General features: G+C 33.8%; 1 protein-coding gene across 1 annotated transcript in view; it reads right to left on the bottom strand.

The window, feature by feature from the left end:
* LOC150096810 (CD109 antigen-like) overlaps nt 1–24,423 on the bottom strand; it is a 325,733-nt gene that overhangs the window by 237,514 nt on the left and 63,796 nt on the right. The window contains exons 4-7 of the mRNA XM_090408083.1: nt 23,015–23,137; nt 18,087–18,160; nt 7,198–7,237; nt 117–201 (exon numbers count right to left, since the gene is read on the bottom strand). Of these exons, the coding sequence (XP_090264209.1) occupies nt 117–201; nt 7,198–7,237; nt 18,087–18,160; nt 23,015–23,137 (322 nt within the window). The remainder of the gene's footprint in view (nt 1–116; nt 202–7,197; nt 7,238–18,086; nt 18,161–23,014; nt 23,138–24,423) is intronic.

Here is a 24,423-nt window from a genome sequence, read left to right as displayed (position 1 = left end):
TATTGTAAAAATTATTCTAGATAAATTTAAATGTCAAATAAAATAAATAAATAAAAATAGAATAAAATGGTAAAGTATGGTTTCAACATGAACAAGTTTGATATTCTAACACTTACTTAGCCATTACTGATCCAGTAATGTATTTATTTGTTTCCATGAAGAAGGCAGGCATTGTAACATTTATTTCAAATGGAGTTTGATCTAAAAAAGAAAAGATGAACAAAAACATTCAGTTGCATTTTACTTTTATGTACAGAAATGTACATAAAAATATAAATAATTCACAAACACCTTTAATTACAGAAATTTAACTTCACAATGCATGACTACTTAGGAGTTGATAATTATTCATTTTTAACATTTAACAATACTGACTCACAACACTTCAAGAATAATTATGCAAATTCATTATTCTGTGATTTTCTGCTGGATTTCAAACCAGCACATCCTTGCTGTTTAGTTCTCCAACAAGGACCAACTTTTTTTTTTTTTTTTTTGATGTTAGCTGCCTGCTCTAATGACTTGAAAAATTCCTCTACTTCTTCTTTACTTTTGAGGAATCACAGGACAAATAAGAGTAATGGTCTAATTCTCCATTTTGATGTCAGCTCACATCATTCTATTTGACAGTGCCTATCATTCAAGAAGATATCCATATGTTTAGATGAATAATGTAGTCATGCTTTCCTTTCCCCTGATCATTATTGCATTTAGAACCTTCTGAGGAATCATAGGCACAAATAAGAGTCACAGTCTAATTCTCCATTTTGATGTCAGCTCACATCATTCTACTTGATAGTGCATATTAATCAAGAAGATAAGCCTCAACACATGGATGTGGATTAAGTGCTAAGGAGCATGGTGGTTTTTAATAAGATAATAAGGAGCATGGTGGGTTTTCTCCAGGAGATCACTTTTTCTTTCTAGAAATGGTAAATGATTCATTTACCATCAATCTCCAAGCTTATTGAACCCCCCCCTTCTTCTCCTCCACCATTCATTCTATCTACCTCTGATCTTTCGAATAGTATCCCTCCCTCCCTCTTCTTCCTTAAAGATTACATCTTTAGCTATTTAAAAAACCATGTCAACAAATTTCTCCTTTCTTACTCTTTTACCAAAACTCAACACATGTGCCATAACTCTTACAACCTTTCCTTTGTGGGTCAGATATATATATATGTATTACAATGGTATACTGAAAAGTTGTGATAATCACCAAGAAGGAATTGAAGTAGAACCATGTAACTTACACATTATTCTACATATTCATCACAAAGTGTAATAATGCTCTTGCATCATTTGCAATCCTCTGAGAAAAAAGTCTATCCTTGTTGCACAAATCAGCTCAGCTGCATCATTATCATGATCATCAAATTCCTGACATGTACCCTCAAGGGGTGCACAGGATATGATCGTACTACATGAAAAATTTACACCATTATTAACTTCCTATCTACAATTTTCCTCCAAATCAGTCTATTACTTGTCAAGACTCCAATATTATCATTATCAGATCTTATATTTCTATCGTCTAAGGCACATTGAACCGTATCAATCCACCTATATCTTGGTCTTACTCTGGGTCGTTTTCCTGTCAACCTGGCAGAGAACACTTGTTTTGCTAATCTTTCCTCGCCCATTCTGTTTAGGTGACCATACCACCTGAGATTAGCTCTACTAACGCATTCCTGGATGCTGACAATGTCAAGTTCTTTCCTAATATCCTCATTTTTAATATGATATTGCCATTGATGCCATCTGTTCATGCCTATAATCTTTCTCAGGACTCTCATATCTGCGGTCTCTAGTCTTTGGTCATGTAATTATGATCCCACAGAAGATTCTACTAAGGTAGAAGTGCATGAATTTTTTGATGCTTTAGAAAAAGCAACTGACACAATGAAAAAGGAAAAGTTGGTCCTTGTTGGGGATCTGAATAGCAGAGTAGGAAATGATTGTCAGACACATACAAAAATATTTTGGGAAGACTTCTTCATCTATGGTAAATTTTGTTCCTTTCATGTGTTTCTTTAAATTTGGGAACAGTAAATAGATGGGACCAGGTCTGGTAATTAGGGTAGATGAGGCAGACATTGAAAGTCCAAGTTGTGTATTGTCTGTTTGGTTTCATGAGCAGTGAGAGCAAGTGCATTGTCCTGCAAAAGCAACATGCCTCTGCTCAGTTTCCTGCAGCGTTTTTCCTTCAGTACCTCCTTCAATTCCTTCAGAGCTGTTGAATAAACTGCCGCTGTAACAGTTTCACCTTTTTTTGAGGTACTTCGTAAAGATTACACCATTCATATCCCAAGAGACAATGACAGCAATCTTCCCTGCTGACTTTTGGATTTGGAACTTCTTTGGCTGTGGAAACTTTGTGTCTCCACTCCATTGACTGTTGTTTGGTCTCTGGGTCATAGTGATGAAGCCATGTTTCATCAACAGTCAAAATATGAACCAAAAAATTTGCACCTATTTCTCAGAATGACCCAAAATCCCTTGAGATGACAACACGTCCTCTCTTTTCATCTGCATTCAAACATTTGGGGAACCACTTTGCCGAGAGCTAGTTTCTGCATTATCCACTAACATCTGCATGTCCAGATGTTAGTGGATAATGACCCCAACTCGTTCCCTGGATATCACCAGTCTTTGCAATGTTTTTGTCTGGTATTCAACTATCATCAAAGATCATGGCATGCACTTCATCCTGACCTGCAGACATCTGTTGTCCCAGGATGCCCAATTTTTAAGGGTTTTAAAATATGTTCACAGTCCCTTAAAGCCTCGCACAAAATTTGGTGGATCTCCTTTGTGGAATTTTTTGCAGTAAAAAGAACTTGATGATGACCTGAACCTGTGTCTTTCAATTTCTTCTAAACCTCTGACATGACCTCTTGTATATCCTAAAAGAAAAATAAATTATTACAATTTGATGAAACATGGGGTTTAAAGGGTTTTAAAATATGTTCTTTCTTGTGGTTACATCAGATGCTTTAATATCGTTTTTGTTCTAGGTCTTTATCAGAACTTTTCAGATCCCCCCATATATATTAAAAAAAAAAAACTATGCACATTCACAAACATGGTTTAAGATATGGGTAATGGTCAAAGATTCTACAAGATGAATATGGGCTTTTGAAAGAACATGTTAGAGAAAAATTTTATAAATTGGATAGGTGCAAAAGGTAAAAAAACAAAGCACTATGTAGCTATATGCAGTTTACCTTTGCTATATATATAGCAAAGTAAACTGAAGAGAGAATCTAATGCAGAAAATTATTCGAAGGAAAGTAAAGTTTTTTGAAACATATCTGCAGAATGAATAACAGTAGAAAGATCAAACACCCTGTTAATTTTAAAATGCTTTTAACTAAGATTTGCTTATAATTAAATTAACAGGTTATTTTTTGTTATTAAATTCCTGTTATATTTAACAAATTTTGGCAATAGGCCATCATATGTTGGAAAAAACTGCAGTAATTTAGCCAACATAAATGAGTCATTGCTCGTGAAACATGTTCGGTGAATGATTATATGCGATCACACCAATTGCACTGTAATTGGTTCTTTTGTCGTGTGGCGTGACTTTTAGTGGCAGTTTTATTACATACATTTTCGTAATTTCAGGGAGTTAATTATAAAACAACAGCAGAATTCAAAAGTTCAAAAAAAACTTGATAGTTTTTCAAAGCAGGATTACCTAAACCAAGTGCCTCAACATTAAACATTAACTTCACATTAACTTATCTAAAAGTGTGTGTAAAACAATTTTTTTTGTTATTACAGTGCTAATATTGATAAAATTGCAGTATAATGTTACAGATATTTTTATTTTAAAAATTCGCGATTTAACAGACACTCCTATTAGTCTGTTAAATCGAGGGTTTACTGTATTTCTATTCACATGCTGTGGATGATCATCAATATAAAGCAGAAATCAAAAAATTAAACAATGAAAGTATATAAAGAATCTCTCCTTATTTATTGTTATTACATGACACTTCCAAGGAGTCCAAAGACTTGTTGAGGGAGGACGCCCCCTCCACAACACTCCGTCTCCACCATTCAATCCACCAAACTACAGCGAACTGCATCATCTACACCAATGCCATCTATTACCCACCACCACTAGTATTTTCACAGACAATCACAAACATCCATGCCCATGGCAGGATTCAAATCTGCAGCCTTTTGGCTGGAGATTTGAATAGCATATCCACTCTATTGGTTAGCATATCCGCTCTATTCTGGAGAGTGGATATGCTAACCACTCGGTAAACCACATGCCAGCAGTATAAGCAATCATATCCAGTAACCTAGATTTGTCCAAAATTATTATTATTATTATTATGTGACACCTCCAAGGAGTTCAAAAATCATATCCAGATTTGTCCAAAATTATTATTATTATTATTATTATGTGACACCTCTGAGGAGTCCAAAGACTCATCGAGGGAGGGCACCTGCACTACAGCTCTCTGTCTCCACCACTCAATCCATCAACTACAGCAAACTACATCATCAACACCATCTACTGCCTACCACTAGTATTTTCACAGACAATCACAAACATCCATGTCCACAGCGAGATGTCCAAAGTAGAATACCTTGCAGATACATGGGGCTGAATAGTATCCAGGTAGCAGTAGAGATGGAATTTTATCTTTCAGAGATGGTATCAATGAGCTAATTGCTAACTGAATTCAGTAGGCTTAAAAGTTTCAGAAATATTCTTCTTTAAGGTGCCAGAAATGCATTCTGAAATGCCTTTAATGTATGGAATGACAATTCTCTTCTAATAGAGGGTGGAGAAAAACAGTTGATAATCTTCTCTACTATTTTGGGGTTGTAACCATTGAGAATGGCAGTTTCTTTAATTATAGTACTTTCTGAATTAGATCAGGTGAAGAACAGAAAATATGAGCTTTGGAAAGGAGGCATTTAATAATGCCATATTTTTGTGAGGGATGGTGAGCCAAAGTCTGATGGATGATATATGATGATATCATCATCATCAAATTCCTGCCATGTACCCACAAGGGGTGTACAGGATATGATAATAGTACTACATGAAAAAATTATATCATTACTAACTTCCTATCTACAATTTTCCTCCAAATCAGTCTGTTACTTGTCAAGATTATCAGATCTTATATTTCTATCGTCTAAGGCACTTTGTACCGTATCAATCCACCTATATCCTGGTCTTCCTCTGGGTCATTTTGCTGCCAACCTGGCAGAGAACACTTGTTTTGCTAATCTTTCCTCGCCCATTCTGTTTAGGTGACCATACCACCTGAGATTAGCTCTGCTAACGCATTCCTGAATGCTGACAATATCAAGTTCTTTCCTAATATCCCCGTTTTTAATATGATATTGCCATTGATGCCATCTGTTCACGCCTATAATCTTTCTCAGGACTCTCATATCTGCGGTCTCTAGTCTTTGGTCAAGTGTTTTACTTCTGACCCAGCTCTCAGATCCATAAGTCAAAATAATCCATAAGTTAAAATAATCCATAAGTTAAAATATGATGATATATACTGATGATATATCAACCCAAAAAGGAAGGTTTGTGAAAAACAGATGTTGATAAAGAGCCATCCAATTCTCTTTTTATAAGAACATCATTGAAAGACCTAGTTCCATTTGATTCCAGTTCCATAGTGAAATTGATTCTGTAATGAAGGTTATTATTTTTTTTGAATGATGTCTAGTTGTTCACATGAATTATTCTACAGAGCAAAGAAATCATCTATATAGAAAAAGTCATATTGAAGATTTGGGATTAATCATTAAAATTTTCTCTTCTAAAATAGAAGTTAGCAAGAATGAGAGATATTAGAGAATACATCACAATGGCTTCAATTTGTCAATAAAGCTTTTCATTCCTGCTAAAATATCCAGAGAATTCATGATGATGTGGAAAGAGTTTGCAAGATTTGAGTTCCTGGCAATGGACAAAGAGAAATGGCAAAGATTGGTGACACAAGCATCAGACACCAACAAGCATTGGACCAATGGGCACTGATGATGATGATGATATCAATGCTAGCTTTAGACTTTTAACCAGTGCATAAATCAACAGTGAATGCTAGAAGAATGTTTTAAAGGCTACTTTCCAAAATAATGTTTGCAAGCTACCAACTATGCATATATTTATCTCTATCTATCTATCTATCTATCTATCTATATATATATATATATATATATATATATATATATATATATATATATATATATATATATATATATATATATATATATATATATATATATATATATATATATATATATAATCTCATATCATCCCAGCTAACACCATTTCACTGGGACCTGCTAGAGCCACCAAATCCAAAGTCAATATTCAGCAGAGAATGTGGCACAATGTTTTTCCCGCTCCTATATATCACAGAAATTCAACCTGTATTTTCTGCTACCAAGCCAGAATAGTCTGCCATATCTAATTAGAATACTTTAATAGCAAATTAATCCGTTCAACCAGGGAAACAGCAGCCTCAACCTGCAAGGTTAAGAGGAATGTCTCAATCATGTACACTCACAGTCAAAAACCATTCCATCTGCAACTATCTCTTCATCATTGTGAAAGCAGTGATATACAGTTTTTTCTTCTGTATACAAAGAACAGATAACATAACTATCAATGAGAGAGACAAATTACCATTTGCTTGCTGCCTTTAAACAAAAGGCAAGAAGTCATATTCTCCATGAGCATCACCACAAGCAGAACAATCCCGTAGATCTCTAGATCTCTTACACCAAGACTGGAATCAATGGAAGCAACGCTTGGCTAAGCAGAGTGACTGCATCATAATCCACTTTTTAACTTAGAAGAAACATTACTGTCCCCCCCCCCCAAAAAAAAAGAGGAGACAGAGATTTTCCACTTAATGGAACAATATGAATAATGATCATATAACTGTTATTTTCATGTAATTTGTAATGATATATTACTTTATAATAACTGTTAATTTCATGTAATCGGTAATATTATCTTATTTAGCAATCAATGAGCATGTAATCTCTCTGCCTGACTGCAGAGAAATTAGTTTTAATCAATGCTGGTTAATCCTTGTACACAAGATTGCTATTTTTAATAAATTAAAAAAAAAAAAAAAAATATATATATATATATATATATATATATATATATCATAACGGATGAATACTTACAGTATTCTTCAACAAAGAAACTTTTCTCTTCAATTTGTCCCTAGGAGCCGAAGAAAGAAAAAAAACCTATTTAGTTAAGATTACATGGATAAATACTGATCAAAAGAACGAGCCATATGACTTAATTTCAGCAATGTAAATTATATAGAAATAGTGGATATTAAAGATCCAATATTATTTCACAGCTGAACAGGTAGAAACTTCAAAGGATAAGTACTGCTAAAAAATTTTTTTAAAAATTAAAATTATCATCAAGAATGCTAAATAAGTTCTGTTTTTATAAGACAATGAATATCCATCTATCATATATAAACTAAAGCCAACTGGATCATAAATTTTAACAGTTTTAATCATTTAAAAGGATCATTATAGCTATTTCAAAATTAGGTCAATTTAAAAAATCAAAATCCAGTTTTAAAAAAATAATATAATGAATTATTACACTATTATTATAATTATCACCTAATAAGTTCTAAAATACTGTATTTGAAACTTCAGAAAACAACACAACTAATTATGAGGGGCCACATCATCATTCATTTTCAGTTCTTTCAATATCCGGTAATGCATCCTCTCTCTCTCTCTAAATATTTGTGTGCATGTGTTTCCCACTTATGAAAAGTTGAACACCTATAGTACATCAGCACTCTGGAGGCTTGAGGAATTTTTTAATTCCTCAAGCCCTGCTCTAGAGCCCAACCATGGAACTTTTTTCAAGCTACTTTGAGCCTCAGGACATAGTCTAAATAGATGATGAAATTCATCTCCCACCATAAAAATGATCACAAACATCCATGCAGTGGGATTCAAACCTGCAGCTTGTCTGTTGGAGAGCAGGTACATTAACCACTTAGCCAACCAGGCCAGCATTTGCTCATGATGTAAGGAACTCTTTATTTCATACATTTTTAGTGAACTTTCTATGAAATACATCTATGAAAAACTGCTTCTACATTTACCTGATAAGTTCTAATTACCAATTGATATGTCTCTATCACATATCTATTTTTATTTCAATTTAAAATATGCAACTTCAATCCTTGTGTTTTTATTTTCAAAGCTAGCATTCTGCTATACTGGTATTATTTCTGGTACATACAAGCAGAATCCTTACTGGTGTTTCTTCATTCCCTTTCCCATCATTCTCTCTCTCTCTCTCTCTGGAAAGGCAGATGACTAAATCTATGTATATCAGTAAAGATTTGGAGTGATCACACCAATGAAATAAGTAAATTTTTTTGGGGGAAAAACCATGAAAAAAACTCACAAAAGGTTTATTTGTAAATCTATAGTGCATTCGTACTGTGGGTAGACTAGGATTTTTTTGCTATTCTGATTGATTTTTAAAATACATAAAAATTGATTTTGTATATACAGGTAACCCTCATATCATGCAGATGTTAGGTTCCACAGAAATGCCACGTTATATAAATAGCGTTATGCAAGACTCAGATCACATAGAAAAAGTAGAGTTAAGTTCTGAAATCGATTTTGTTTATTATATAAACAACAATGACATATCCAACAAAAATATATTTTTATTTAATTCAGGTAATTCATGTAAGTTAAGAAAACATAGAAACTATGAAACATATACATAGTATAAAATTATAAAAATTACAAATTGTGCATAAACTTAATTGCATAATTTCAACGTCATCACTGCCTTCAAAACTAACATTTCGTAGATATTCTTTATTTATGAGTGGCCGGACGTCGTCATCACTTGAAATCTCTTGGACATCATTTGTATATTTCTCATTGCATACTTCGGCTGGTTTAGTTATCAAGAAGTCAGTAATAAGACCTTGCTTACCACTATGCTGCAATTTTTTTATTAAGTTCATAATATGAAGCTAAACAAATATCCAATTATCTCGTGAATTTTCCGGGGTGCTCCATTGAGGGATCATTATCAGTAAAATAAGGTCCTAACTTTCTTGCCAAGTCCAATCCTTCTGCTAATTTCTTTAAACTGAATTCTTTAACGGATTCATCATAATCAGAATCTTCAGCAAAACTTTCCCCGCCATTTGGTTCGGCATCATCTATTAATTGTACCAGTTCCTCCTAATTTAAATATTTCCCCATCAATTAATTCACTAATTTCGTTTTCAACCATATCGCAAAAACCCTCTAAGTGGCCATTACTATAAAAATAAAATTTTTACATAAAAAAAGCATTACATATTGTATGTAACTCACCAGAAAATAAAGTGTTCAGCTTGAGATGAATATACTTATGATTTTTAATGCACTTTCCTGGCAGAAAACGAAGACAACTTTCAACAATAAACACTTTATACAGTAAACAATTGATGTATATGTGTGCTAAAGGGTATTTTCCCCTAATTGCTACTTATAACCACATGCATGATACAGGCAGACTCAAATTTAATGAATAAATTTAATTTTTAAGTCATGCAGTGAAAAATATATGAAAAGATAAAGGGTTACTACAGTTTGTAGACGCATTGAAACTGCATTGTATAAGTACTGCATTGAACAAGCGTTACTACAATTTGTAGACAGCATTATACGAGGGTGTTACCTGTATGTATGTATATGTATGTATATATATATATATATATATATATATATATATTTGTATTTTTATTCATTTTTTACTGTAGTCCAGAATCCCTACTCTAGATATCAAAACTCTGGAATTTTTTCAAGCCTCTTTAGCTATCAGTAAGTGGGGAGGTGGTCTCACACTGGATGATGAAATTCATCTCCCACCTAAAGATAATCACAAATATCCATGTCTGCAGCAGGATTCAAACCTGTTGGAGAACAGATATGCTAACAACTTGGTCAACCAGGCTGGCAAGACTTCTTGTGATAACACTTCATTACTTGCTTAAATGGATAATAGTTGAACATTTTTTATTATTGCAGTATGGTCTTTTCTCTTTCTGTAATCTGTTGTATGAACATCAAATACAGATAAGTCTCATTCTACATGCGTTTGTTATCCATGTTTTTGCATAAATTAGGTTTCATTAGCTGTTTCCTATGAAGGTCCTGGAAGCTTTCATGCATACACCTTGTTTGCTACCTCCATCTGCTGTTTCATTTCATTATTTACATATATTTCTCTCTCTCTCTCAGATCTCCTCATGTCCAAGGACTCGTGACCTTCCTTATGATGTTTCGCCATTTCTTTTTCTCCTGTGCCTCTCTTATTGCTTGTTCTAGTTTAAGTTCAGTGATTCTTGATATTTGGTCAATCCACCTGTTGGGAAGGAGGGGGGGTTCCTCTTTTTCTTTTCCACATGTTTACCTTGGATGATTACTTTTTCTAGGCAGTTGCCTTCCCTTCTACATATGTGTCCAAAATATTGCAGTATTCTCTTTTCGATTATGTTTATCAGTCTTGTGTGGATATTCAGTTCTTCTAGAATAGTTTTATTTGTTCTCTTTTCTGTCCAAGACACTCTTAACAATCTTCTCCAGAACCAGAGCTTGAACGCTCCCATTCTTCTTCTGTCATCTCTTGTCATAGTCCAAGACTCAGAAGCATAGAGAAAGACTGAAAAAAAACCAAGGTTTCTACAAGCTTAATTTTTGTCTTTTTGGAGATGTGCCTATCATCCAGATCTTGGTTAAATCAGTCATTGCTTTTTAGCTAGTGCTATTCTTCTTCTTATCTCTTTTTTACATCCATCTTTTTTTGTTATCATCACTCCAAGGTAGTTGAAATGGTCGACAATTTCAATTCCTTCTACATCTGTCTCTTCTGTGTTGTTTAAAATCATTATTTTCGTTTTATCCTGATTTATTCTTAAACCATGGCTTAGGCTTTCCCATTCTAATTGATTCAGGATGGATTTTAATTCCTGTTCACTTGTTGCTATTATCACTGTGTCATCTGCATATCATAGGTTAGTGATTGTTCGGCCACCTAATTTAATACCTCCATTCCACTTTTCTAGAGATCTTTTCATTATAGTTTTGCTGTAAAGGTTGAATAGTAATGATGAGAGTATGCATCCTAAATAACATATTTATCTATAAATATGTTATTTACAGAATGTCGGCACTCTTTGAGCAAGATATTGGCAAGAGAAAAAAAACAGCAACAAAGAATGAAAAGAAGAATGTGAATAAAGACCATGTGAAGAAAAGGACTAGGAAATCCCATTCTTTAGAGATAAAGTTAAAATTCTGAATTGATTTGATAGAGACGAACGTAGCATTGACATTCAAAGCACCATGAGACAGTGATTCTACAGTGGGAACCATTTGTGATGATGCTGATACAATTCATAAGAGTACTCAATCATTCATGAATCTCAGCATGACCAGAGTAACGAGATCTCGATCTCCCAATCATAAGGCTTTGCAAACTGCATTCCATCAATCTGTCCTCATATCCCACATCCCAAAGACATCAGTTCCAACCTTAGTCAGTCTTCTCAGGACCCTTTCCAACATATCCTCATCACCATGAAAATGAGGAGATCAAATCTGTTACAACAATCCATATGGGGCCTGATCAAGGCCTTATACAATGGAACCAGAACCTTTTTATTTCTAGAAGTTAAGGTCCTCCACATCATTGCCATAATCTGATGTGATGAATTCATAACTTGTGTAATGTGACCTCTGAACTTCAAATCCTTTTCCACTACTCCAAGGTATCATCCTCAACTTCCTCCAAAATTTTTCCATCAAGTGTATACTTTGCATCCTGTTATTGCCTACTAAATTTCAAAAACTTACACTTGGCAACATGGAATTGACAGTTCCATACTGTTGCCCACTCATATGATCTATGATTCCTCATCACTTGCCACTCATATGCTTGATTCCTCATCACTCTCCCCAGTTTTGCATCATCTGCAAACAATTGTATATCACTAGTTAAACTTATCCCAATATCATTAATATATAAATTAAATAACAGTGGTCCCAAAACTGAGCCTTACAGCACACCACTAGTGACTTTCCTCTTTTAAGATAGTGCCCTCCCATACACAACTCTCTGATACCTATCCAATAGCCATTTAGCTCACTAATCTATCATCCACCACTTTCACCACTAATCATTCATTCATTCACACTCTCTCCAAGCAAAAAACCTAGTCCACGTGCACATACTAACTACACTTAGTTTTCAGGAATGATCCCTTGTTTTGTCCTTTCTAGCAGAGTTCTGAAATCCTCATCATCAGTCCTATAAAGCACCCATTCAGTAACCAACTCACAAACCCTTAGTCTCTCCTCATAGGAGCATTCCACAGACTACTCATTTAAAGACATTCTGAACTGTCTACATACATGTAAAGTATGTAAAGACAAAATCATCATCATCATCATAGTTTATTCACAATATGATACAATGTGAAAAGGGAAAAGAAGAGATTTATATTAAAAATTAAATATTGCAAATTATGGTCTTCCAAGTCTCTCAATCTTGAGCTAACTGGTAGATGTCAGATGGAGTTTTACAGTTCAGCCTACTGATAGTTTCACATATGTACTGCCAAAATTGTTTACATCGTCTTCCCCTATTGTGACAAAGACAAAATAAAGCATTTAATTTAAAACACTTATATTTCATGATCTCATTATATTTTAGTATCTCTTCACATCCTCAGAGTGAACATACAGAAATAGCAGATGCCTACATGAGGCAAGAATGGAATGACAACAGATGTTACCAAGTGCTTTCTTTCTGCTGCTGTCTGACTGGCACATGACACTATTAGAAACTTATGTGAGAAACTAGTTCCTAATAATGTCAGGGAAGTTGAGCTCTCAGTTTATCTGTTTATTAGTGGGAAAGTGTCTTTAAAATTCCAGATTTTTGAGATGGGTGATGCATTGAGTCCTGGAGAATGCATCTTCTGGTGAATGTTGGCTTCTTACTAGATTTCTTGTTCCTGCAGTCTCTCCTTTGTGGCTGGACAAGTCATAATATAGATGTCTGATGACCAAAAATAAATTACATCTATCTTCTCCAAATCAGGAGTGAAGAAGATTCCTTGTTCCTGCAATCTATTCTATTTTGGCCAGAAAACAATACTGTAGACATCCAATGATCAGAACATACAGATTATCTTTCTTCTCCAAGCTGAGAAATCTGTTCTTGAAGAGCATAGAATTTCTAGCCACATAATCCTTTGGGACAACAAAAATTCTTTGCATAAGTCTTTAAAACGAAGTCTTTTCAAATCTGAGAGTCTCTTTGAAGAATCCTGTGAAGCTTTTCACAGTTAACCTTATTTAAATTGCAATGATGGTCTTAAAAAAAAAAATTTTGAATTCTGGGAAATAGAAAGTTTCAAATCTTATTAATAATTTAACATTAATTTTTGTAATATTTTTTAATATATAGATATATACAGAAAAAAAAATATAAAAGAGGGGGTGGGGATCTGAAAAGTTCTGATAAACACCAAGAACAAAAACGACATTAAAGCAACCGATATAACAACAAGAAAGAACATATGACGATATAAGAACATAAGTTACCTTCATTACTCTGCTATTTTAATATCATTTTTGTTCTAGGTGTTTATTAGAACTTTCCTGCCCCCCCCTCCATATATATATATATATATATACACACACACACAAATAAATAACTGCCGATACTCAGTCTTTGCTGGCAGAAAAAAATACACTATGAAATAACTGATATTGTTATTTCATAGTGTAATAATGTTTTTGGAATAAGAATAACACATTAAGTATATAACTGCAGTTTATAAAACATAAATTTTTCATGCAAGCATAAGTAAAATATATATGCCAAATTTTTATAAAAAGATTCCAAATTTTTATGAAGTTCTCATCCAGTACAATCTTCCAACACCTTTCTTTACTGTGTCTATTGATTGTGTCTGCAGCTTGGCAAAATCTTTTATATTTTTTTGGAATTTGTCTTTCCTGAAAAAGTTGTACAACTTCTATTTTTTATTTGCCCTGTACAGATCTCCGTCATGTTCCTGCAAGCCCAAATTTAGGTTCGATAATTCTCGAGAAGCATCACATATTAAACCTAAGTCTAAATAAGAAAGATGCACCTTCTTCATGGTGCATCTTTCTTTTTGGTTTTGATTTGAATTATTCTTTGCTTCAAGAATTATTCCAAAGAGCTGAAACAGATCTGAAAGGCGATACCTAAAATTTATTGTGTGCTTAAAATTTTTCAGTGTCAATATCAAGTGAGTTTTGTACACACTTTTGGTTCTCTGACACTTTTTAGTGACAATTTTTCAGTAATTAGCACAGTGCCACATAATTAATGAAGGGAATTTTTCTTTCATCAGTTTGGTAACCTCACTTTTGCAACCCATTATGACTGGCCATCACATGTGACACAAACTAAGTGGGACTTTAAATAATTTTCCATCAAACCATACTACTGAAAACAATCAGCAGAGAATCAAGTATCTCTTTTAGAGTAATACTTTCCAGTTCAATCAAGTTCAAAAAAAAATTTAAGGCTGTGCTCATTCCACTGTCCAATGTACAAGTTCAAATATACACAATTAAAGTGGATTTGTTACTCGATACAGTCAAATCATTAGTGAAATTTTACTGTTTGACATAATTTATTAGGTTTTTTTTCTCTCATATCATCACTAATATGTTAGATATGTTAATTGAATGATAAATATAACCCATGTGAATCGCATTTAATTCTTAGGTCATTCTCTGATTAAAAATGATAGAATGACTGATTTTCTTTGGGCATCTTATATGCAATGCAAAATTTTTTTGCTGTTTTTCACAAGATAAACAATTTAAACACAGTTTTCTAGGAGTTCTTTTTTTTTCAGGCTTCTGCAAGTAGTTTTATAGAAGCTTTCCACTGTTTCTTTATCAAGAAATTTTCTTAAAGGCAGTGGCTGTTGCTGTCTACTTTCACCAAAATAGGGAATTTCATTGTTTATCCATTTCTTAGAAGTCATCATGCTCATCTCCTTTACTACTCCAAGAGTTTCAATTTATTCACATAATGCACATCCAAGTTTTTATTTTGACAATTTAGTCAGTTACACTTCGCACAGAAGTTTTTTTTTTTTTGATCAACAGTCCCTCAACTTTGCCCATCATTTATGTGTCATTCTTTGCTGTGCAGATACCATAAAGGGCAAAAACAGTCTTTGACACAATCTCTGTAGTTATTTCTTTGTTCATTTTCTCACTTGTTTTTTGTTTCTTAACTGTAGTAAAAGAAACTTCTTTTTATTTTTTACTTTATAGTGCAAGACAATGTTTGCATTACTCCTTTAGATGAACAGAACATCAGCAAAAGTTGAATAAAACAGAACATCAGCAAAAGTTGAATAAAACCTAGTAAGATGATTTATTTAATATTTTTGAAACGGATAGTGACAAATCTCGTGCTCTAGATGTCCCTCATGCAGGATACGAAAATTTGCTGCAAGCTTGCTGGTTATGTATCTGATATATATATTAGTAGCTTAGTTAGTACTGGAATGAGAATGAAACCATCTCCCCCTACAAATTGCACAGATGCAAGCAAAACAAAGTTTTTTGTAGTACCAAAAATAGTATATAGACTGCGTCAGTATTTAGTGTAATAAGAAACAACTAGTGAGAAAACAGCCTCATATAGTGAAAAAATCTTTCCCAATAGACACTATACCACATGGTTGCAAACCAAAGTAAAAGGTTTATTGTAATATTAAACCATAGTCCTGCTTGATGTGCAACTCAGGTGAGATGGTAGCCAGTTCATGCTCTTGTTCTGAAAATTATAATAATAATAATAATAATAATAATAATAATAATGGGTTCGAATACTGCCATGGGCATGGATGTTTGCGATTGTCTGTGAAAATACTAGTGGTGGTGGTGGTGGACAGTAGATGACATTGGTGTTGATGACACCTCCAAGGAGTCCATAGACTCTCAATGAGGGAGGGCACTGACTCTACAACTCTCCATCATCCCACTACTATCATACTGTCCACCACCACCACCACCACCACTAGTATTTTCACAGACAATCACAAACATCCATGCCCACAGCAGTATTCGAACCAACAGCCTTTTGGCTGAAGAGCAGGTATCTGCTGAACCACTCAGCCAACCAGGCTGGCATATAGTTATAAACTTTTTTATAGCAAGTATCTTAACAAAAGACATAGAGAAAATTACAAATTTCATTGAATAACTAAACCAATTTGAATTTAGTTATTATTTAGGTATCCATTATGAATACTTTGTTAGTGAATGTGTTCAAGGATATGATGTATGAACCTCCTGCAATGATTCTTCAAATAGATGCCCATGCAATAATAATAATAATAGAAAAACTATTTTGCTTGTAATTATGAGCCTCCGTAGCTCAGTCAGTATAGACAAAGCCCTTTGGTCAGAAAGACCTGGATTCCATTCCCGTCAGTGATGTGAGGAATCTTTATCTGGTCTCTTTTGACTAAAGGTGAGTTAACTGGTCTCATGGAGGTAGAGGATTTTTTTCACCCGGAAACTCGGTTTTTTCACCCCCCCCCCCCTCAGAACAGGCAAACTGGCCCTGTGAACACACGCTACTACAGACATAGGACACCTCCAGGAATAAGGAGTAACCTATTCCGTAGGATTTTCATTCTGAATACCTACACGGTAAAATGTGTAGGTCTACACGTGAGCATAAATTAGGATAGGAAAATTAGGAGGAACTTATTACCAAGCTCCTGACTATTTTCCAGACTAGTCTTTGTTAAATCTTTATTAAAAAGTATAGATGAGTGTACATTTAATACAGATGAAAATGAAAATATTAAACCCCGAGAAGAATATTAGAAATTTACAGACATCTTCACATTACTTAACTCACACATATTTTCTTATATAGTGAGGCTTGTGGAGTTTCTATAATTAAAAACTCACACATGTTCCACAGTAAAAAAATATTACTTATTTTACCAATATTTCATCTTACATATCATAAGACATTATGAGCGAAGAACAAAGGTAAGGAATTTGAACAATAAAACAGTACAGTGCATGTGCCAGATTTGACTCTCTCTGTATACAGGTAGTTGACATTTGTTAAGTTAAAACTACTGAGCTGAAATGATAAATTAAATTAATTATTATGATACAAATCTATTGTGTATAACATTTTCCCAAACTTTTTGATAGTAAGGCAATAACTATGATTAAGGCTAGGTCTATGAAGTAAAGCTTCAGTACTTTCTTTGAATAGCCTTTCATATATGTACATAGATCTGTGTAAAAGCTTTGTGTTTTCCCATTGGATTCTATGGTTTGCATTTTCAATTCCATGCTGAGCTAAGCTAGATTTGTGTGGTTTAATGAGCTGGATGTGATTTTGTTCAGAAATATACATCTGTAGACTGATCTTCCTGTTTGCCAGTTGTATGACAGGTTGCATGAACATGGGACCTGGTATACTCCAGGTAGCATCATTGTTGAGAGTTTGTCTTCTGAAGAGGGTAACAGATTATGAATTTGGTTAACAGGTTTGAAGGCATCAAAGGAATCTCTGAATGAGTTGCAGATATTATTAAAAAAAAAATACCAACATATTACTATTTTTTTTAATAATTTCTGCAGCTCATTCAGAGATGCCTTTGATGGATGTTGTCTTGTATAGTTCTACCAAGAAGTAGAACTATACAATATTCCCATACATTACAGTTTTTGATTATTATAGCAGGCATGTGATTTACTCTTTTAATCAATGATCTCTTATTTTACCATAATCAACTTTTATTTTTTTAAAGTGGATAAGTTTACTACTGTTCACATTTTAGAAATGAATGAGCATTTCTTTAAAAATAAGTAACTGTTTTGTCAAGTTAGGAAAGGGTGATTTTATCTAACTATTTATTTGTGCAAATAAGTAATAAGTTACAATTAAAAAAATAAAACACCTGCGCAACAATTCTGATAGTCCAATTTCCAAATACTGGCTGAAGTGAGAGAGGATACTCCAAACTAACTGCACCTGTTAAGCAAAAGAAATAAATTACTTGACAGTATTAAAATCATAAACTAATATTATTCAAAACAAAAAAAAGTTCGAAAATGATCAATATATTATAAACAGGCATGTTTCACATAACAGCCATGCAATATCATGTTATGAAATGTATATATCTTGTGATGTTACTACATCATTCCACCATACAACATATATGAAATATAATTATGCTTTCCCAGCTTTACAAGCAACAGTAAACTAGAATACAAAAATTGGAAAAAATTATATATCTATCATGAACTGGATGGCATAATAAGGTTTAACTTAGTGGCAATCCAAATTGTCCAATTTAACATAAAACTGAATTTGGTTGCTAATTTTTACTATGAATCTACAATGCTAAATTTCATATACTACCTATTTGCAAAAGGTTATGTGTATATATATAAATAATAAGAACATTCTTATTATATTCATATCAGAATTTATACAGAAATTTTCTTGTGTGTGTGTGTGTGTATGCATTTTGTTAATTCCACACATGAAAGGAAGGTTGGTAACAGTATATTTAGTACTGTTACCAACAAGTGGGAAAGCTAAGAGTTAAATAATCTGGATCACCACAATCTCACTCTACAGATCAATGGTAAGCTACTATGTGCCTTCAACACGTGTGTGAGGAGGGAGATCTCCTAAGTGATTAAAATTGTGTACTGCCTAAAGGAGTGTTCCTATTAGGTAAATTTATACACAACACACACACACACACATACTGACCACCAAATTAGAAACTTTTATTTAATACTGTGGTTTCTGTATAGGCATATGACTTAATACTGATCCTCTTCAATTCCTTGCAGATAGTTTGTACTCATACTTTACCATATGAGTATAAACCATATGGGTTGAGAAAACAGCATTCATTAAATGCTTCGGTCACTCTGCACACAGGAAGTTCTGTTTGTCTGTAGAAGCTTTCTCAGACAATCACATTCCTGACAGATTGTCTTAGAACCACACTTATGCATCTTAGACAAGCAAAGTGAGTTATTTGACCACTGGTTAAACACTCAGGATTTCTCATCTTTTGAGAAACCAGTCAGCTATATATGGTAACAGTGACTTTCTTCTTACTATGACATACAAAATAAAAGCAGTTTTATTAAACTAATTGTGTCTGGTTAGCTGAGTAAAAACACATTTCTGCTTTCCAACCAACAGGTTACAGTTTGAATCCCAATAAGAAGCCTGAAACAGCATAAATAAGTATCATGTTTAGTCTCTAGAGCAAAATTTCCAGATTATATACCTGTTGGTTCATGGTTCATTTAATATGTTGCCATCATATTCTCTCTTTTGTGCCTATTTTGGAACCCACTAACCTTCAATCTGTCCTGATAGGGAGCATTCCATAGACTTATCACAGTCTTATTCATCTCTGGATTATCTCCACCAACCTTTCCCTAATGAAACCAGGCAAGATTACTGTGCACAGTAATCAAAATGCAGTTTATTAAAGCCTTGTAATAATGAGGAAACAATCACCTCCCTATCCCTGCTTGTCTAGGTGTTCCTCAACATCCAAATAATATGATGAGCTTGACCACTTTTGCAATATGCTCTCTAAATCTCAACTCCTTGTCCACATCATCATCATCAAATTCCTGACATATACCCTCAAGGGGCGTACAGAATATGATAGTATTACATGAAAAATTTACATCATTACTAACTTCCTATCCACAATTTTCCTCCAAATCAATTTGCTACCTGTCAAGACTCCAACATTATCAGATCTTATATTTCTATCTTCTAAGGCACTCTTTACAATATCCACAATCATATCCAAATCCCTTGCCTCATCAAAGTCTAGTTCCATTAATGTAGCATGCAATCTCCTCTTCTTTCCAAAGTGCATGACTTTACACTTTTCTATACTAAATTGATAGCTGTTATTCTTTATCCATACTGCCAGTCTATTTAAGTCATCCTTCAGGATCTCTATATCATTTTTACTAACTATTGCTTTTCCCAGTTGTGCATCATCTGCAAACAACTGGATATTTATCTTTAAATCATTTCCTGTATTACTGGCATACAAATTGGTGGCCAAAATGGCAGCCAAAGTACAGAGTCCTATAGTACCAGGCTCTGTACACTACTAGTATGTACAAATATATATACAGGTTACCATGGTCTGCAATATCTCTTGCTCCTATAAACTTACTTTGGACAAACTAGAAGAATAGCTAATATCCCTCTACAAGAACACAGAGGGAAGGATGATATGACTGTAATATCTAATTAGTTGAAAAGCCTTTACCAAATAGACACTGGAGAGATTTTTCAAAGGAGATTTAGGACAGTGAATGATTGTAAGGTATGTCATCATTGACTATGTAGAACTTAGAGCAGATCTCCCACAATAAGTCTCATGAATCCATGAAAACACTGTGATCATAATAAAAATTTTAAAGTTTATTATTATTATGGGCTACTCCATGGAGTCCTTAGACTCATCAAGAGAAGATTTCAATGTCATGCTATGCACTATCTAACATTCATGCAGTATCTATTGTACTTAGCTTTAAACTCATTCACATTTGTCACACAACAGACTCTGGCAAACCATTCCATTCATTTATCACTCTCCAAGCAAAAAATCTATTCCTGATACCCCTGCTAACTACACTCTTGCTCAGTTTCCAAGGATGGCCCACTAGTTCTCCCACCACAGATCTGTTCTGAAAAATTTTTGAAAACCCCTTCAGTAATTGGTATGTCTCAATCATATCCCCCCTTTTCTGCTTGTCAACCAATTTCTGTAACCCACAAATCTTCAACCTGTCCTCATAAGGTTCATTCCATAGACTTTCTACCATTTTGATCCCTCACCTCTGAATCTTCTCCACCTCCTCATTCCCAAAACACCCAGGTGACCAGATCTGCATGCAGTAGTCAAGATGAGTCTTATCAAGGCTCTGTAAAGAGGCATAATAACCTGCTTGTCTCTACTCATTAGGCTATTCTTAAGTAACCAAATAATCTGATGAACTAATTAGCCACTTTTGCAATATGCCCTCTAAACTTTAATTCCCTATCCACTAACACCCTCAAATCCCTGGCTTCATTAATTTCCCAGATGTTTAGCCATATGTACAAAATCTTCTGTCTCTGTGGAAATGCATATACTCATAAGGCAGTTTGTCTATCTGCAAGAAAAGCATTCTTGGAGAAATGCTGATGGGGGACCACATAGAATGTGGTCCCCCATCAGCATTTTATCTAGTTAACTTATTTGTATGAAAAAACTGAAGAAGCATATTTCAATATTTGTCCCAAATGAAACTGCAAAACATATTCCTGTTCAATATTCATACTCCTTAAAAAAAGGAGGCTTTGTTTAATTGAGCAATGCCCCAGTCAGTATGAAGTTCTGTTATGTTGCACCATCATTTTCCATTGTGGTTTAAGCCAATAAGAATACAGTTTGGTTGGCTAAATCTCAAATTATCAGCCCATCCTCATTCATTCAGAATCAAGGTAGATACCTAACAGGATGCACCATGAGGAGTGGACATCAGGTCAGGTCTATTTTTCGGAATCCAGTTGGTTCTCCACATTCCTTAAAAGGCTATGTGGAGGACTCCTCCCAGTTATACAGCTCTGATACTTAAGCATTACTGACCATAATACTTTTAAGCAGATGCTTCAAAAATAACCCATTAAACATGGAGTAAGAGAAAGTTTTTTAATAATGTATATACACAGATCTTCAAAATGACACTAACAGATCGTCTTCAGCATAAATGAATAAATCAAAAAGTAAAAAAAAATGTATTTCACATTATCGTGCTTGTGACATCACTTGTTGTTATTCTATGTTGTAAATTGTTAGTTCACCTTAAGATGTTCTATAAGTTTCAGATTGAAATATCTGAAAAATATGTGTATAAACATTAATAATAAACATTCTGTGCTTACATGTTTCATAAATGATTAAATACATATCTCATCACAAAAATAGATTTAATCTAATAATTTCAACAAGATCATACAAAATCTTCTTATGATATCACATAGGAAATCAGTAAGTTTCCTTGATCGATTAACAAGCTTTTCATAATTTCCCCAATATTTTTATTATTATCATTATTATTAAAATTTGACCTCCATTAAACCATGCCTTACACACTCGGGCAATACATTATACTCACAGACAACTCTTCATGCAAAGAACACAAGGAAAGTGTGTTTCAAATACTGAGTACTCTGGATGTCAGTAAAGCTGTGAGACTGGATGGTATTTCACCACGAGTTTTGAGAGAATGTGCTAGGGAACTGACAGTGCCTTTGACCTGGGCTTGCAGACCATACTCGCCACAGAATAAGATGGAAGAAAGCCACAGTAATACACCACAGCAAGTTCAAATATGAAAGACTATTCATGGAATCAGCCTCAGCCCTTAGGAACATGCCAAACCTCAACAAATTTGGATGCATGAGACTGCCCCAAATTTGGGAAACATTTATCAGAAGAACTTCAGCCCAAAGGCCAAGAACTACCAATATAGCCCACCAGGGGCACCATCAGGACTTTAGGAAAACGTTAGCGTCCTAGCTTCGGTTCTCATTTGCCGTTAGGTAGTACTTGCGTGCACTTGTCTTTGTATTAAGTTCCCAAGAAGATGGCAACGTGACGTTTGCCGAAATATCGGAAAGTATATATTAAAGTTTATTTAATTTATATTTCTAGTGTACGCTGTCAATTCCTTAATTATTAGTTATCATTATTAGTTATTATATTAATTTTTTCAAAATGAACATATCATCATTAATTTTAATAAAGTATTGGAGCAAGTAACAATTACTGTATACCTAAATTAGTTTGCCTAGACAGCCATCTCCTCATGATTGTTCCTCTAGGATCTAACAGATAGACATCAACAGCATCTGAGAAAGCCTTCAGATCAGTAGTAACAGGTACTGCACGAAATCGAACTGAAAAAATTACATCTGATATTAAAACAAATCTCAAACTGGATAATTATAGTAGATTTCATTTAGTGTGATCAAGACAGGGTTATGATATTTGGTAACATTTAAGTGTCAGATAATAAGAAGTTTCAAAAGTTAAAGATTTTATTTTAAGAGGCTTGTAGATGGAACATAATTGAAAAAACAGTGGAGATCAAAGTGGCTGTCCTAAATAAGTATTAATAACTAATATTTAAATAATCTACAAATTGTATCTGGAATGGAACCAGAATTTAATATATTGGCTGTGAATGGCACAGCAATTACCAAAAGCCAAAATATAGCTTGTGGCTTCATGAGATAAAGCCTGCAATAACAAAGTGGTAAAAGTTTGTCAATGCATTTGGATTTTCATAAATGGCAAAGTATATTAAATAAATAAAATACAAGAGCCTCAAAGCCATTCTTTACTGCAGTTTAAGACTTTATATAATTTTAAAATGTTATTAACTTACTTAATTCTCTGGTCAAAATATTGCATAACAATCTCATTAAGTCATTCACTATTAATTAAAAAAATATTGTAAATCAGACAATTGTTTACGATGTTAATTTCCAATTTCATAAATAGCAATTATCACTCATTTCACATAGTTCCAAAGCCAATATATCAATAAAAGCAGAAAATAAACTGTTCAACAATACTGATTTCCAGTATAGTATAGACTTTTTTCGGTATAGTAATCACTGAAAGCTGGTTGGATGCGACCTGGAGTGGGGAGGGAGATTATTAGTCCTAATTGTGTTGCCTCCTCAAGTCAAGCACCTTTCAATTATCCAGGTTCTTGATAATTCAGCATCTAAATCCAAGCAATATCTCAAGCAACACCCCATCACCCAGATTGTAATAAACTAGCCCCTACATATAAACAACATTTTTCAGGTCTGCTGTTAGCTGCTATTGTGACCACCTCTGCTGTAAAGTCTTAGAATTTCTGTGCTGAAGGAAAAATTCCACAAACTCTGTATAAAATCAGCTAAATCACCTTCAGCTGAAACATGCCTTTCATTTAAAAAAAAAAAAAATGTTCCTCATATTAGTTATACAATTCAAACCCAACTAATGGCGCATGCCATATCATTCTTTCAACTGTGCCATGGAGTGTCACTACAGTTAAATACAAAAAAAAAAAAAAAAAAAAAGTGAATCTTAAATAAAATAAATGGTTATTCTTTTATAGATAACTCATTTCAACAACGAAGCATTGCACCCTTCAATTAGAAAAGACCTAAGTTTCATCCTCATCATC

This window comes from Typopeltis vanoorti, chromosome 18, assembly GCF_054136105.1.
Source record: "Typopeltis vanoorti isolate ZY-2024b chromosome 18, IOZ_Tvanoo_1.0, whole genome shotgun sequence".
Taxonomy (NCBI): domain Eukaryota; kingdom Metazoa; phylum Arthropoda; class Arachnida; order Uropygi; family Thelyphonidae; genus Typopeltis; species Typopeltis vanoorti.
This window is presented reverse-complemented; position numbering and strand designations above follow the sequence as displayed.